We start from the raw sequence: 16,914 nt of genomic DNA on the forward strand, positions 1-16,914 counted from the left end.
TATAAGGGGTGTGAGGACAGATATTTCCACAATCTAAGTGGTGTTATGACAATAATTACGAGAGCTCAGTAATAGAAACTATGTTTAACTTTACCTCGCTAGCAGCCAGGAGTCTAGCACATTACAGGTACTAAACATGTTGTTTAGTACCAACATGTACCTACAGGTACATGTTGTTTAGTACCTATAATGTGGTTTCGGAGAAGCAGTGCAAACGCTGCCGGCCAGGATGCCAGCAGTGCCTGCCCACGTGAGCTAGGCAACATCCCCCTAAGCGGCTGCGGCGCATGCCCACAGCGGGCGAGGCGCTAGAGGCGGAGGCGCAGGGAGGCGCCAGGTTTGCTCCTGGGGTCTCAGCCTTGGCCGGCTGGACCTGACCCTACGGCGGCTTGCGCAGCTGTCGGGACGTGACTGCGTTCAGCCGCGTTGGGCGTGCTTCCCAAACTTGCCCAGGTTCGGGTGCCCTAGCTGCCCCTTTGCAGCGGCTGGCCTATCCCGCCCGCGGGTGAGAAGGTTGCGACGGGAGGTGGGTGGAACTCGCCAGCACCGGGACCGCGGATTGGCTGCCTCGGCCTTCTCTTTTCCCCGTGGGCTCCGGCGTGAGGCGCTGAAGCGGCAAGCGGCCGGCCGCCGGCCCTCACCGTCGGCCGGGTTGCGCTTTGCTTTTGTGGTGAGGCGTTGACCACGCCCATATGAATTGGAGCTCTCCGCCAGCAGGAACTTCCGGAAGGAGTTTGAATTTTTGTGATTTTTTTGCTTGTTTGGTCGGTGGAATATGTTGGGATTTATGTTTGCCTCTGAACAAGTGTCTTGCTCACATCGTAAATGACTTTCTCTCCGAAACGCTAAATATTCTCTCCCGCAGGAGCTCATATCCTTATTTTCCATGACAGATCTTAACGACAATATATGCAAAAGATATATAAAGATGATAACTAATATAGTTATATTGAGCCTGATCATTTGCATTTCGTTAGCTTTCTGGATTATGTCAATGACTGCAAGCACCTATTATGGTAAGTCTGAGTGTTCTAAGTTGTTTCTCTGTAATCTAGTCAGAGGAAATTAAAACCATACCATTGTGAAATCCAAAACTCATATCCTCTGGTTATGAATGGTTGTGTTTACTTAACTTCCATAGCCTGATTTAACTTACTAACATGATAGTATAAACAATGCCTTTAATAAATGCTTGTTGTGATAATTCGAGTTATACCTATTTCTTTTTTTTTTAATTTTTATTTTTTATAAGATAGGGGTCCCTCTGTTGCTAGGCTGGTCTCAAACCCCTAGGCTCAAGTGATCCTCCCACCTGTGTCTCCCAAAGTGCTGGCAATACAGGCCACCACTTCTGGCCTAGTTATACCTATTTCAAAATGTCTTTAAATTTTATGTAACTATTCCATCTGTCTTGGTGAAAGATAAGTGAGGTGAATATAGCTTTGTAAACCAATTACAGTGTTGCTTTTATTTTGAATAAGAATATTAGTAATGGGCCAGGCGCGGTGACTCACGCCTGTTATCCCAGCACTTTGGGAGGCCGAGGCGGTTAAATCACCTGAGGTCGGGAGTTCAAGACCAGCCTGGCCAACGTGGTGAAATCCCAGCTCTACTAAAACTAGAAAAAAGCTGTAATCCCAGCTACTCGGGAGATTGAGGCAGGAGAATCACTTGAACCCTGGAGGCGGAGGTTGCAGTGAACCAAGATCGAGCCACTGCACTCCAGCCTGGGCCACAGAGCGAGAATCCGTCTCAAAAAAAAAAAAAAAAAAGTAATGTAGTTTATCAGTTTCACATGTTCTGTAAAAATAATAAGAATTAAAGACGGTATACTATTTACATTTGGAGAGCTGAAGGACTTATCTGCCATTTGGTTGCTTCAAAAGAATAGACTCCTTTTAAAGCCTAAAGCTGCATTGCTTAAATATAAGGTGCTCTTGACTCAGATCTTTAAAGTTTTAAAGGTGCTTTAGAGCATAAGCCTCCATTTACACAAACTTCCTTCTATGAAAACAAAATACTGGTCAGTTTACAACAAGGGAAAAATGAAAAGGAGAAAGAGAATGCTTATATCGTAAGGGATTGCCATTTCAGACTGTAGGCTTTTTGCAAAGAGACGTGAATAGTTGGAAAGGGTTCTCCAGGGTACAGAAGCTCTCAGTGCTGTTCGTTCATAATGATTCACAGTGGGGCATCAGAGTTTTAGGGGAGGGGTATAAGAGAAGATTCTTGTTAGTAACAGTATTTACTATGACTTGAACTAAATAGAATAAATCAGGATTTGTAAACTGAAATATCCCTCTGGGGCCAGTCACTGAATGCAAATGAATCTGTGTACTTTTTTTGTATTAGACCTGTGGTAATAGTTTTCACTTCCAGAAATAGGATATTTCTCATCTTTTGTTGAATGTTTGAGCCCTCTTTGTCTTTCATTTCCCCTTTATTTTTCTGAGATGGAGTTTCACTCTTTTTGCCCAGGCTGGAGTAGAGTGGCACGATCTCAGCTCACTGCAACCTCTGCCTTCTGGTTTCTCCTGCCTCAGCCTCCCAAGTAGCTGGGATTACAGGTGCCTGCCACCATGCCTGGCTAATTTTTGTATTTGTGGTAGAGACAGGGTTTCATCATGTTGGCCAGGCTGGGTCTCGAACTCCTGACCTCGGGATCCTCCGGCCTTGGCCTCCCAAAGTGCTGGGATTACAGGCATGAGCCACCGCGCCCGGCCCATTTTCTCATTTTTGATAGAAACATAGATACAAGCAGTGGTTCACAGTTTTCCTTACCATAAGGAAATCACTTCACCTTGGCGTTTAGGAGCCTATCAGGAGTGGTGGAAACTTTAAATGGGAAAGCCATGGCCTGTTTAAAGGAGGGCACCTCTCTTTACCTTCAGTCAATTCTGCCATGTTGGCCAGAACTTCCCAATTTTAAAACAGAAGCCAAGAATCTGGATTTTTATATGATATCTCCTAATCTTTAAATATTGACTAAAATTATTTGAAAACACTCTGCTAGCCAAACATCTGTGAGCTGGATGCAGCCTCTGGAATAATCAGTTTCTAACCATTGAATGAGATGTCCTCTGAAAGGCAGAGAGGAGTAAGATCCTGTTACAAAAAGAGTTTGTTCTAGGTAATCCTTGAAATTTAATATGTGCCCACTTTAAAAAAAATGAACCAGAGATTCATTTTAAATATCTAGATATCCATTATTATCATAAATAGCAGTAAAAGGTTTTCAAAACTTGGACATAACCTATTTGGCCATTCTCCAGTAAGACTGTTTCTCTGAAAATATGCGTGCATGTCTCAACATAAATACAGTCATGCTCCGCCTAACAATGTTTTGGTCAATGACAGACCACACATACAACATGTTCCCATAAGATTATAATACCATATTTTTACTCTACTTTTTCTATGTTTAGATACACAAATACATTGTTATAATTGCCTGTAGTATTCAGTACAGTAACATACTCTACAGGTTTGTAGCCTAGGACCAATAGGCTATAGCATATAGCTTAAGTATGTAGTAGGCTCTACCATCTAGGTGTGTGTAAGTACAGTCTGATGTTTGCATAACCGTGAAATCACCTAAGGATGCATTTCTCAGAACATATCCCTATCTTTAAGTGATGCATGACTATATATTTCTTTGGTGACTTCATCTTGGTGTTTGTACTTATGACAGTATTTTAGTCCAAAAGCAGTAATGGAAGTTTACTGCCAAAACTAACCTGTGCAGACTTCACACAATTTGTGCTCCACCTTTATAATTTTTCAGGTAACTTACGACCTATTTCTCCGTGGCGTTGGCTGTTTTCTGTTGTTGTTCCTGTTCTGATCATCTCTAATGGCCTTAAAAAGAAAAGTCTAGATCACAGTGGGGCTCTAGGAGGTATGTTTTTATTTTGAATGTTTACAGTAACTACTAAGTGCTTGCTTATATAATTTAAATTTATGTTTTCTAAATTCTGAATATATGAGACTGACTACAAATCATAGTTATATATTTTAGACAATGATAAAGTTACATCTTGCTCAGCATTCCTATTGTCAAAATTTCAGAAACTAACTTACACTTTTAGTGTAACATACAAATTAAACTCTGTGATTGATACAAAGTAGATTAATAGGATAGATGAACCTTCACTATTCTGCTCCTTTAGTTTGATTAGTCTTCTACCAGCAGAAACACTGGAGCACTCCCCCTAGATGTAAAATAGAGCATTTGGAGAGAATAACTTTTGGAAATTGCTGTTGGTAATCTCAAACAGAGCAGTCCAAACTTAGTGTTCTGGATTAATTTTCCAAAACTGAGTTGAGAACAGGCTATGTATTCATTCTTTTAGCATTTTTTTTTTTCCCGAGACAGTCTTGCTCTGTTGCCCAGGCTGGAGTGCAGTGGCGTGATCGGCTCACTGCAACCTCCTCCTCCTGGATTCAAGTGATTCTTGTGCCTCAGCCTCTGAGTAGTTGAGACTACAGGCGTGTGCCACCATGCCCAGCTAATTTTTTCTGGTATTTTTATTAGAGACAGGGTTTCGCCATGTTGACCAGGCCGGTCTCGAGCTCCTGGCCTCAAGTGATCACCTGCCTGGGCCTCCCAAAGTGCTGGGATTACAGGAATGAGCCACCATGCCTGACCCCTCTTTTAGCAAATTTTTATTGAACACTTACTAGTATGTACTACTGTTCTAAAAACTTGGGATAGATCTGTAAACAAAAAGAACATGGTGTCAGTTCTCATGGAACTTACATTCTTTAGGGCAGATATATAATAAATAAAATGTATAAAACTGTTCAGGTAATGATGAAGTTTATGAGAAAAATGAAAAGATAATTAAGTGTTAAGTGTGTATGTTGGAAGATGTGGTGCATTCTTCTGTAAATGGTATCAGGTGCTTTTCTCTAAGGAGGTCATTTTGCACTGGTGTCCAAAGAAGCTAGCAATGAGATCTGACAGAATCATGTTCCAGGCTGACAGAATAACAACTGCAAAAGTCCAGATATTTTAGAGGCTTATTTGAGAGTAAGAATAATAAAGCTCATTTGACTAGAAAATGGTGACAATAGGAAAAGAAGTGAGAGATAAAATTGAATAAACTCTAGCAATGTACTCTCATGGTCCTATGGTTTTGTCAGTTTTGCAAAGGTCAAAACTTTTGTATTCTTTTTCTTAAAGAGGGAACCCCAAATTATATAAGCTTTGGGCTTCACAAGGCCTGGATCTCCCCCTTATTTCATTTTTAGGGCATAGAGAGAATTAAATGCGATAATTTAAAGTCCTTACCTCATTGCCTGGACACATAGCCAACATTTATTCAGTGCTTGTAACTATTATTATTAGGCAGAGTTCTTCAAAATCATGCCAGTTCTCTTCATAATTAAGAAATATTGTTTAAGTTATATTGTGAGATTTCTTTTCCTTTTGTGGGGTGATTGAGAATTAAAGTTAACTAGACATACTGATATTTTTATATGAATTTTATTTTACCATATAATCAATAAGTATTAGGAATGGTTATGTTTTATCTATTTAACAAATGCTTATGTCACACTTTCTATGTACCAGGCACTGCTGTTAGCACTTTGTTAGTATTAACTAATTTATAACATAATTTGAACAATCTCTGCTTAAATATAATAACATGGAGTTATGCTTTGCTAAAAAAAAGTTCTTTCTGGGCTGGTCGTGGTGGCTCACACCTGTAATCCCAGCACTTTGGGAAGCCAAGGCAGAAGGATCACTTGAGTCCAGGAGTTTGAGACCAGCCTGGACAATATAATGAGACTTCACCTCTACAAAAAAAAAAAAAAAAATTAGCCTGGCGTGGTGGTGCACACCTGTAGTCCCAACTACACAGGAGGCTGATCGTGACACTTCAGTCAGCTTGGGCAACGGAGTGAGACCCTGTGTCAAAAAGAAAAAAAAAAAGCTCTCAGATATCCTTGCCTTGGAATTTATTATTCTTACAGAAAAAAAGGTCAAGTCCTTCTTGAAATTCTGTCTTCCTCGGGCTTCTGTGCTGTATATTGTCCTGGTTCTCTGACTTTTATCATCTCTACTGTTGTTTCTTTCCTGCTGCTAGAAGGGCTGCCTTGTAGCCCTTGGGCATCTACTCCTCTATGTTGATTAGAATTAAAAGATATGAAACCTAACACTGCCATCTGTTATCAGTGCAAACTTGGGCATGCTGCATAACTCCTAGGAGACTCACTTTCTTAATCTCTTATGAAATACCTCCAATAGTAATATCTTACGGGCTTATTGGTAAAACTCAGACAAGATATTATGTGAGGCAACACATCTTTGTAAACTATACAAAAATTTTCATTGTTAGTGATTATGTACTTTCAACCATATTTTTATACATGAATGACTATTAAATTGGCATTGCCACAAACATTTCTTTCTTTCTCCATACCTCTGCTCACGTTACTTCTCCCCCTCCGACCTCTCTCCTACCTCATTATATATGCTGATTATTATTATCATCTGCATTAATAGAGAAGTATATAGAGAGGTTTGAAGGATGAAGAGACAGTTCTGGGCAGAAAACAATGAAAACTGCAGAAAATTGAAACTAATGCTTGCAGAGTAAAATTAAATGAAGTATTCCCACTTAGAAAGTTTCTGGTTCTAGGCTTCTTAGTGCTTAATGAAGTATTCTTATTGAATAGGATTCAAATTTCATGAAGTCATTTATTTGCTGCCAGCCCTTAGAGTTGGAAATAATCAAATGTAGTAGTAGATGGAAGCATGTCCTTAACTTACTTTCAGTAGTAACTGATAGTTCTAAAGTCAGGTAGCAAAAATATAATATGCATGTTTCTAAAAATTATCCTGGTGCTATAACATGCCACTTGATCTGCTTGAGCATAAAGGAAATCTGCTAGATTATAAACTCCTTGAGGACAAAGAGTATCTTATGCTTCTGTGTCCCATGTTTCTTTGAATAGTGCTAGATACATAATAGATGATTAGGAATAGATGTAGTCTGATTTTTAAAAACCTTTGCTTTTTTCCTAATTATTTCATTCTATGAACTGTTTGTCTTTTCTTCTTTTTTGTAAAAAAAAAAAAATATGGCCAGGTATGGTGGCTCACACCTGTAATCCCAGCACTTAGGGAGGCCAAAGCAGGCAGATCAGTTGAGCCCAGGAGTTTGAAACCAGCCTAGGCAACATGGTGAAACCTCGTCTCTACTAAAAATACAAAAATTAGCCAGGCATGGTGACAGGTGCCTTTAATCCCAGGTACTTGAGGGCTGAGGCAGGAGAATCGCTTGAACCCAGGAGGCAGAGGCTGCAGTGAGCCGAGATCATGCTGCTGCACTCAAGCCTGGGTGACAGAGCGAGACCCTGTCCCAAAAATATTTTTTTTTAGAGGCAGGGTCTCTCTCTATCACCCAGGCTGTAGTGCAGAGATGCAGCCATAACTTAGTGCAGCCTTGAATTCCTGGGCTCGAGCAGTCCACCTGCCTCAGCCTCCTGGGTAGTAGCGACTACAGGCACACACCGCCACACCCAGCTTTTCTTACTGTTTGGAACTTTTTGTTTCCTTAAGGATAAAAAAAAATCTAATGCTGATTTAAAGTATATCATAGTAGTTGGGAATATTATCCTAGAGTATGACTGCAAGTCACTTAAACTCTCAGTGTTGTACTTGTCCTGTCTATAAAATGTGAAGGAATAATGGTATCCATAGCAATGAATTATCATGAAGTGTTATCCATGTAAAATGCTTAGCACAGTACTTGGCATACAAATATTTTATAGATGTTAGTTATTATTACTGTTTTCCTTCCACTACTGCTATTCACAGTGATATAGTTTGACCATGTCTCCACCCAAATCTCAGCTTGAATTGTAGCTCCCATAATTCCCACATGTCAAGGGAGGGACCTGGTAGGAGGTAATTGAATCATGGGACAGGTCTTTCCCATGCTGTTCTCATGATAGTGAATAAGTCTCACGAGAGCGGATGGTTTTGTAAAGGGGTGTTCCCCTACACAAGCCCCCTTGCCTGCCGCTATGTAAGATGTGACTTTGCTCCTCATTTGCCTTCGGCCATGATTGTGAGGCCTCCCCAGCCATGTGGAACTGTGAGTCAGTTGAACCTCTTTTCTTTATAAATTACCCAGTTTCAGGTTTGTCTTTATTAGCAGCGTGACAACAGACTAATACACACAGTTATAAGAAATTTTACTTTGCTACATCATGACTTTAGTGTGTCTAGGATTTAGAAGTAAGAGTTACAGAACTTCCTCAGGATCTGCATATTTAGAACCATTCATGACAGAAACATATACCTCAGTGTTGAGAGGATTAGGCAGGGGTTCAGTCACAGTCAGTCTCTAAGCTGCACACTGAAGTGGAGGGCTCTGGTCTCTTGGAGAGAGAGCAAGCATTGCCAGAATAAGGAGAGGGTCACATGAGGGGGATTTGTGGCAAAGTGTTTGTGGAAGAGCACAGCAAGAGGGGGTGTTGTCAGGAAAGGCCACTGGTGGTGCTCTGTGTGGTTTCACAAAGGGTGGCCTGACCTCTTTTTGGTCACTATACTTTGGGTCTGGTTTCAGTTTTTCTGAAGTAGAAGCCTCACTCTGTCATGTACCCAGAGTTGATTAGAGCCTAGAAAGCTGGTTGAATGTTGCTCATTGTCATAAAGGATTGCTATATGAGCCAGAATGCCACTTTATTAATCAGATAGAAGAACTACCAGGCAGAAGAACACAAACATCACTGTTCAGGCATGCCCTATTCTTGTAGTCAGGCCACTTGAGAAGTCAGATTATAATTAGAAGGCTGCTTTGGTGAGTACGAAGTCCAAGAAACAGTTATGCAAATCCACAAATCAAAGGTTCCCCTCCCTTGGACATGGTTCAAGAAGTCTGCCAACCTCTGGTTCTTTTGGCCTTCACTTTCTACATTTTGGGCTAGCCAAGTAAATTATTATAGAATATGTATGAAGCAATAGGTGAGCTTTGAGTTTATTAAATTACTATGAAATTCCAGTCCTGCCTTTCTCTTTTATGCCTCCTGGAGATTACCCAGGTCACCCTGATTGGAATTTGGGGTATAACTCTACTCCCATTGTCAGAAATTTGTAGACAGTGTCATGTTACTCCCCCAATGCTATCTGTTAGGTACAGAATTTACCTGTTTTAGGCTCAGAAGGCAACCATAGTCCTCAAGTCTTCAAATTATTTGGGAGTACCCTATTGTCATATATATGAACTCCTTATCAATGATATTTAGAGATCTGCAGGATGGAGAGGTGGAAAAGATATGAACAGGAGATAGCAGTTACTAATCTAAAATGTAGACATAGGTGGGAGTTGCCAAAAGCTCCAAGCTATCTTTAGACTACATGAAAGAAACCATTCCCTCAAAGCTTGTCTTGTTCATTTCCTCAATCTGAAGCTGTCACCAACATGAACATTGATCGCTTCATGTGGTATTTTAAGGTGGTTGAAGTGAAAAGGATATAGATGCCATTTGTAACATCTCAGTGTAGGTTGTGTAGGGCTCTTCTACTTTGGGTTTGTTTGGAGATGGTGGAACAAATTGTTAACAGTGAATATTCATGAAGAGGAGGAGGGGAGACACTATGGCTTTCAGTTTGTATACTTCCATGTGTTTTGACTTTCCCCTTCAGTAGTTGCATACAACTTTTGTAATGTTTTAAAAATCAGTTGAAAAAACTTAAAGGTTGGATAACAATATTATAATATTTATCATTATTACTGTTGAGCTTTTGCCACTGGAACTGTTGCTGTTATTAGTATCCATGACATTAGGTAACACTTATTAAGGACCTCTTACATCCTGGATAATGCAATAAGCATATTACAAAAATTATCCCTGACTTTTTACAGCAAGCCGATAAAGTCAGAATTCTGATTATTCTCATTTCACCAATGCAAAATTGAGACTTAAGGAGGTTAGGTAACTTATCCTAATCTTGAAGAGGTAAGTGAAGGAGCCAAAGTTTGAACTCTAGACTGTTCACCTCCAGAGCCGAAGCACTTTGTTATTATTAATACTTTATATCAAGTTACCCTGTTTCTTGTACTCTCGATTAAAAGGTACCAAAGTTAAATACCAGTAATTGAGTATCTCTGGAAGGGTCAATGAGTAACTATCACATTGGTTATGATATCTGAACTTTGAGCTAAGCAATGGAAAGAGTTATTATAGAAAAAGAAGGCCAGGTGCTGTGGCTCACTCCTGCAATCCCAGCACTTTAGGAGGCCAATGCTGGGCAGATTGCTTGAGCCCAGGAGTTTGAGACCAGCCTGGGCAACATAGTGAGACCCCATCTGTATTTCTAATTTTTTAAAATTAAGATAATTTTTAAAATATTATCTAAAATATTATCTTACGTTCATATGGCATTGTTTGAAAGGAGATTAAAATATGGTAAAAAATGTGTACTCAAAATGGCATTCAGTTTACTGCTTGCTAAGAACTTAATTGGTAAAATGCAAATTGTTAGAAATGTACATTTCAGGTTATAATATAAAAATAATGGAAAAAATCCATTCTTTTTTCACAGCATTGATGTATGCATTGAATATAATTCTGTGTTTATATATGTTTCTTTCAGGGCTAGTGGTTGGATTTATCCTAACCATTGCAAATTTCAGCTTTTTTACCTCTTTGCTGATGTTTTTCTTGTCTTCTTCAAAACTCACTAAATGGAAGGGAGAAATGAAGAAGCGTCTAGATTCAGAATATAAGGAAGGTAAAATTATGTTTGATATTATTCAAAATAGTAAACTTCATTTAATCCTAACATAAGCTTTTTTTTTTTTTTTTTTTTTTTTTTTTGAGATGGAGTCTTGCTCTGTCGTCCAGGCTGGAGTGCAGTGGCGCAATCTCGTCTCACTGCAAGCTCCGCCTCCCGGGTTCACGCCATTCTCCTGGCTCAGCCTCCCAAGTAGCTGGGACTACAGGTGCCTGCAACCATGCCTGGCTAATTTTTTTGTATTTTTAGTAGAGACGGGGTTTACCGTATTAGCAAGGATGGTCTCGATCTCCTGACCTCGTGATCCGCCCGCCTCAGCCTCCCAAAGTGCTGGGATTATAAGCGTGAGCCACTGCACCCGGCCAACATAAGCTTTTAATCAGAATGTTGTTTAGACTGTCAAAACACATCAATTTTATATGAGAATTCCTTTAGTAGCCAAATTGAGTTTATAATTTATTTCACACCAATAGGAAATAACAGCGGAATTTTAGAAGCACTGGAGTCTGTCATAATTTTTCCAGATTTGTTAATAATAGTATAGAATCTGGGCAAATATACCATAACACTTTTACTGTTTTTAAATATTTTTTCGTTGTTTTTCTTTTCTTAAACTTTAAAACATAAACACCTATAACTGCATGGTTTTTCTTCTAAGAAGGAAGCATTTGTTTGTCCTTTTCATCTGTTTGCTTCCAGGTGGGCAAAGGAATTGGATTCAGGTGTTCTGTAATGGAGCTGTACCCACAGAACTGGCCCTGCTATACATGATAGAAAATGGCCCCGGGGAAATCCCAGTTGATTTTTCCAAGCAGTACTCTGCTTCCTGGATGTGTTTGTCTCTCTTGGCTGCACTGGCCTGCTCTGCTGGAGACACATGGGCTTCAGAAGTTGGCCCAGTTCTGAGTAAAAGTCCTCCAAGACTGATAACAACCTGGGAGAAAGTTCCAGTTGGTGAGTTTTTTCTTCTTTTTGACCCATTGGTAGACACAGTTGGTGAGTCTTGATTTGAGATTCTTTAAAAAAACCAAAAAACCTCTTGATTTAATGTATTTTAGAGCCTTTTAAGAACTTTATTTAGTCTCTTTAAATAATAATTGGAAAATTTCTATCAACTATTAAATTGGTAATAATAAATAATATTTGCAGGAAATGTTAGCAAGACCTAGATAAGCAATACAGGAACATAGAGATTGATTTGCAAACATATCAGTAGGGAAGGAAAAGAAAGGGAACAATAGAATATTTATTGAGGGCCTGTTATGATATCAGTGCTTTAACATATATCTCAATTCTCCGTTATCAACATTATCAACAACTACATAGGTTGAGCATCTCAAATCTGAAAATCCAAAATCCAAAATGCTCCAGAATCTTAAACTTTTTGAACACTGACATGTTGCTTACAGGAAATATTCATTGGAACATTTCAGATTTACGATTTTCAGATTTGGGATGTTCAACTGTTAAGTCTATATAATGCAAATATTCCAAACTCTGAAAAAATTTGAAATTCAAAACACTTCTGGTCCCAAGCAATTCAGGTAAAGAGAATACTCAACCTATACTGCTTCTTCTTTTTGTCCTCTGATGCTTCTCTTCCTCTTCGTCCCCTTCTTTTCTTTCTGCCCCATCCTATCCCCCATCATCACCTTCTCCTCCTTTTTTTGCTCCTCTTCCTCATCATCATTATAACAGCTAGCATATTTTAGATGCCTACTACAGAGCGCTATTCTAACTGCTTTACACGGATTGCCACTTAGTACTCCTAATAATCATATAAATTGGTTCTTTTATTATTTATATCTTATAAAGAAACTAAAGCACAAAGAAGTTAGATAAATTAACTACAGTCACACAGCTTAAGAGTAGCAGAATTGGGCCCGGCAAGGTGGCTCACACCTGTCATCCCAGCTACTAGAGAGGCTGAGGTGGAAGGATCACTTGAGCCTGGAGTTGGAGGCTGCGGTAGGGTATGATCACACCGTTGTACTCTAGCCTGGTTGATAGAGCAAAACCTTGTCTCTGAAGAGAGAGAGAGAGAGAAAGAGAGAGAGGCAGGCAGAACCAAGATTGAAACCAGGCAGTCTGGCTTCATTGAACCATTCTGCTTCATTGCTTAAAATGTCAAGAGTTACTGAGGAGGAAATACTGTTTTCTAAATAGCTACAGTCTTTAGATTGCATTAAAGAGAATGCTTTCTTTAAATTAGTCTTGATTAGATAGGTACCTTGCTGTCCTTGCCTTTATGTGTTTGCTGATTATTAACCGGATGATTTTCTGCATGTTTCTTCTTCAGGTACCAATGGAGGAGTTACAGTGGTGGGCCTTGTCTCCAGTCTCCTTGGTGGTACTTTTGTGGGCATTGCATACTTCCTCACACAGCTGATTTTTGTGAATGATTTAGACATTTCTGCCCCGCAGTGGCCAATTATTGCATTTGGTGGTTTAGCTGGATTACTAGGATCAATTGTGGACTCATACTTAGGGGCTACAATGCAGTATACTGGTAAGAACATTCCTTCATTCTTGCAACTTATTGGTGTGTTAAAGAAATAGGGAAAAGAAAGAAAAAATGTCAACAATGAAAACAAATCCAAAGACACAGGGTGTTGAGGGACTAGAAATGATAGGGCAGAGTCTCTTTCACAATTTTGGTTTTCTTATTCTTTTGTGTTAAATTAATTGAAAGAGAATTAGTCCTGCACAGCAATGAGTAGAAGCTGTGTGGGGAAGATACAATAGTGCAGAGAACAGACGTTTTTGTGTGAGCCATTACCTAATCCCAGAAAAGCAAGACATTTGGGATCAGATCATTTTAATACAATTCCTTCCATTCATTTTCCTATTCCATTTGAGGAGTAATTGTACTAATCTGACTATACACACGACCTACTTTCTTACTGTGGTATCATGCTTACTATTCTTGCCTCTGAGTTTTTTGCTTCACTCAAGATATATGGTAGATGTCTGGGCACGGTGGCTCACATCTATAATCCCAGCACTTTGGGAGGCCAAGCGGGGTGGATCACTTGAGTCCAGGAGTTCGAGACTAGCCTGGCCAACATTGTGAAACCCCATCTCTACTAAAAATACAAAAATTGTCTGGTGTAGTGGCACCTGCCTGTTATCCCAGCTACTTGGGAGGCTGAGGCAGGAGAATTGCATGAACCTGGGAGGCGGAGATTGCAGTGAGCCGAGATCATGCCACTGCTCTATAGCCTGGGCAACAGAGCAAGACTCCATCTCAAAAAAAAAAAAAAAAAGATATATGGTAGAGTGGTAGAGTATATTTTTCTCAAAATTTTCTGTGCTTTGTTTCTAAGGCTCTCCCATCCTATCAGTGTACTCACATATTCTGTTAGGTGTGTATTTGCTCCACACTCTCATCAACCATGTTTCTCCTTTGATTGACATCAGGAAGAGGTTGGAAGGCTAGAGAAGGGTTCTCTCAGTACAGTCCTCGCAGCACTCTTCATGCCTCAGAAAATCTATGTGCCCTTCCTCCCCTCTCCCCATTCAGTCAGAATATTTGTTCTCCATTTTGTTAGTCTCATTTAGATTTTAAGGATGAAGCAATCTGATCTTAATTCTCACTAAACAGTCAATAACTCTACACGCACACACAGACAGTAAACATGTTTTTTAAAGAGTGTAGGTTTTATTCTAAATTGGGTTCTAACTGGAGAAGTTTCTGATTGCATTGAGTGGATTGAAAAGAAATGCATGCAGTAGGGGAGATTTTGTAAATCTTCATGTGCCTCCTTTGTGCCAGCCCCATGCTCAACCCTGTGTTTACAGTACTGTGGCCACAGACATGATCCCTACTCCCAAGGACCTCATAGATCAGTCTTGAAGGGGAACCACTGGGAAGGCAGGCCCAACCTGCCAGTTTCATGCCCTCTCTGCTTTTCATGTTCTCTCTTCCACTTCTGAAGCAATTCCAGAGGTATTGACAGAAAATTACTGAGAACCCATTTATTCAAAGAGGCCAATTGTAATCAAGGGTCCCATATCTCTCATCATACAAATGATCCATTAAAGTCATTTAGCAAGTCACTTAGAACCTTTCAAAGATTGTCTCCTTTGGAGGAAAAAGCCTATTTTGTTATTTTTTTAAAATCAAGTACATGTACCCTAGAACTTAAAGTATAATAAAAAAGAAAAAGAAAAAAAGAAAAGAAAAAAAAGTCAAGTCATTTGGGTTTTCTATCTCACTTGCTTCTTTTTCCATTCCAGGGTTGGATGAAAGCACTGGCATGGTGGTCAACAGCCCAACAAATGAGGCAAAGCACATAGCAGGGAAACCCATTCTTGATAACAATGCAGTGAATCTGTTTTCTTCTGTTCTTATTGCCCTCTTGCTCCCAACTGCTGCTTGGGGTTTTTGGCCCAGGGGGTGAACTTTATTTCATTTCCACAGGTTGAAACTGGTGAGTCCAGCTAAATTTGCAATTCCAACTTTCATCCTAAGAATAATAACTGTAATGGCAAAGCAGAAACGCCAGTTCCTCCTATATTCCATTGTGATGGGATTTCACATTTTCCTCTCATCAACTCCCCTGTAACAGCTAGCATCTTTCTAGTGAAAGAGAAGAATAACTAGAACTTATGCATTTTTTTTTCTGCTGAATGGAAGTCTTGAGCAATGAAACTATATTGTCCCTACATATTACTATATATTGAACTGAAAGTTCTTACATAATCAATGTCAAGTTTTGTCTTACTTTGTTTTGTTTGTTTAAACCAGTGTAGGAAATAAAAGTGATATTTAAAATAGTTCTCAGTAGAAGCAGAGAAATGCCACTGTGCTAGTTGCCCAAATGTTGTGTTTATTTTAAATAGTTTAAGCTGATGTGTATGGGAGCCTAAATAAGTGTGGTATCCTGAACTTCTCCCATTAATTGCTATTCACAATTGGGAAAAGTGTGGAGATTGGTTCCTAGTGAGTTTTGTGGCCTACTCCACATTTGTTCTTCCTTCCTCAGGGTTAGTGATGAAAAAAAGTAAATATCTTTTTCATATGTCCATTAGAATGTATGAAAAAAATCATTTTAACTAGAAGCAAAATAACTTTATCTTATATCTTAAAAATGTATACCTTACTATAGGTTTCAGTTGCTCTCTGAACAAAAATTATCTTCAACTTAATAAGTGGAATGTCTTTTCTAGCTTTCTTTGAATTATGTATGGCAACCTGGTTTAGCATTGGCATCCTGAACAGTTAAGAGTCACTGGGAAATTATTGTATTTCTTTATAAATTTCCTAACATATCAATTGCTGGAAAATGCTATGATTTTCTATTATTACCTTCTAAGTTGTATTCTCTCTTACACTGTAGCCTCAACTAAGGCAAATTCTGCTATGTTTGTTCTTCACTATGATTTACTGTGTGCCAAAGGAGTTTTGACATGGTACGGAGTGTTTTACTAAAACTATTTTTAAATGTTTCTCATGTGATTTCTGTACCTTCTTCCTCCTGCCTCTTTTGCTTTTTTAAAGAAATTGGGGAAGGATTTATGAATACACCACCACCAGAGTAGATAATGCTTAGAATTCTTTATTGGTGGCCCTACTATCGTGATGATCTAGAACTGACTTACTTCAGGACAGAAGAAAAAACAATCACACCCTTAATCTTTAAGCCAGTCAGATTAGGGGGTTGCAACAATTGGGTTAAACTTTGAGTATACATTGGAAGCACCGGGGCATGTTTGCTTTTTTTGTTTATGTGTTTGTTTTTTGAGACAGAGTCTCACACTGTGGCCCAGGCTGGACTCCAGCACAGTGGCATGATCTCGGCTCCGCCTCCCGGGTTCATGTGATTCTCATGCCTCAGCCTCCCAAGTAACTGGGATCACAGGCGTGCACCATCACACCCGGCTAATTTTTGTATTTTTAGTAGAGACATGGTTTCGCCCCGTTGGCCAGGCTGGTCTCGAACTCCTGACCTCAAGTGATCTGCCCACCTCAGCCTCCCAAAGAGCTGTTACAGATGTGAGCCACTGTGCCCAGCCACCAGGGCATGTTTTTAAAAAGTACTGATGTCTGGGTTTCACACTGCAAAATTCTGATTTATCTAATCTAAGGTACAGCCTGGATATTGAGACTTTTTAAAGCTCTGACTGTACATTGAATCATCATGTAAGGAGTTTTTAAA

General features: G+C 39.5%; 1 protein-coding gene across 10 annotated transcripts in view; it reads left to right on the forward strand.

Moving 5' to 3' along the window:
• Positions 1 to 16,914, forward strand: part of TMEM19 (transmembrane protein 19) — a 46,243-nt gene continuing 29,329 nt past the window's right edge. For 3 of the 10 annotated variants that reach the window (XR_010122632.1, XR_010122631.1, XR_010122630.1), the window contains exons 1-7: positions 293 to 1,016; positions 3,785 to 3,898; positions 10,613 to 10,750; positions 11,453 to 11,707; positions 13,053 to 13,262; positions 14,993 to 15,186; positions 16,096 to 16,168. Coding sequence is in view for 4 of the 10 variants with exons in the window: in XM_054445435.2 (XP_054301410.1) it covers positions 887 to 1,016; positions 3,785 to 3,898; positions 10,613 to 10,750; positions 11,453 to 11,707; positions 13,053 to 13,262; positions 14,993 to 15,156 (1,011 nt within the window). In the remaining 6 variants the exon portion in view is untranslated. Of the gene's footprint in view, positions 1,017 to 3,784; positions 3,899 to 10,612; positions 10,751 to 11,452; positions 11,708 to 13,052; positions 13,263 to 14,992; positions 16,205 to 16,914 lie in introns of those variants that run through there. The other 7 variants (XR_010122633.1, XM_054445433.2, XR_008493077.2 and 4 more) reach the window with 6 other exon arrangements.

This window comes from Pongo pygmaeus, chromosome 10, assembly GCF_028885625.2.
Source record: "Pongo pygmaeus isolate AG05252 chromosome 10, NHGRI_mPonPyg2-v2.0_pri, whole genome shotgun sequence".
NCBI lineage: Eukaryota > Metazoa > Chordata > Mammalia > Primates > Hominidae > Pongo > Pongo pygmaeus.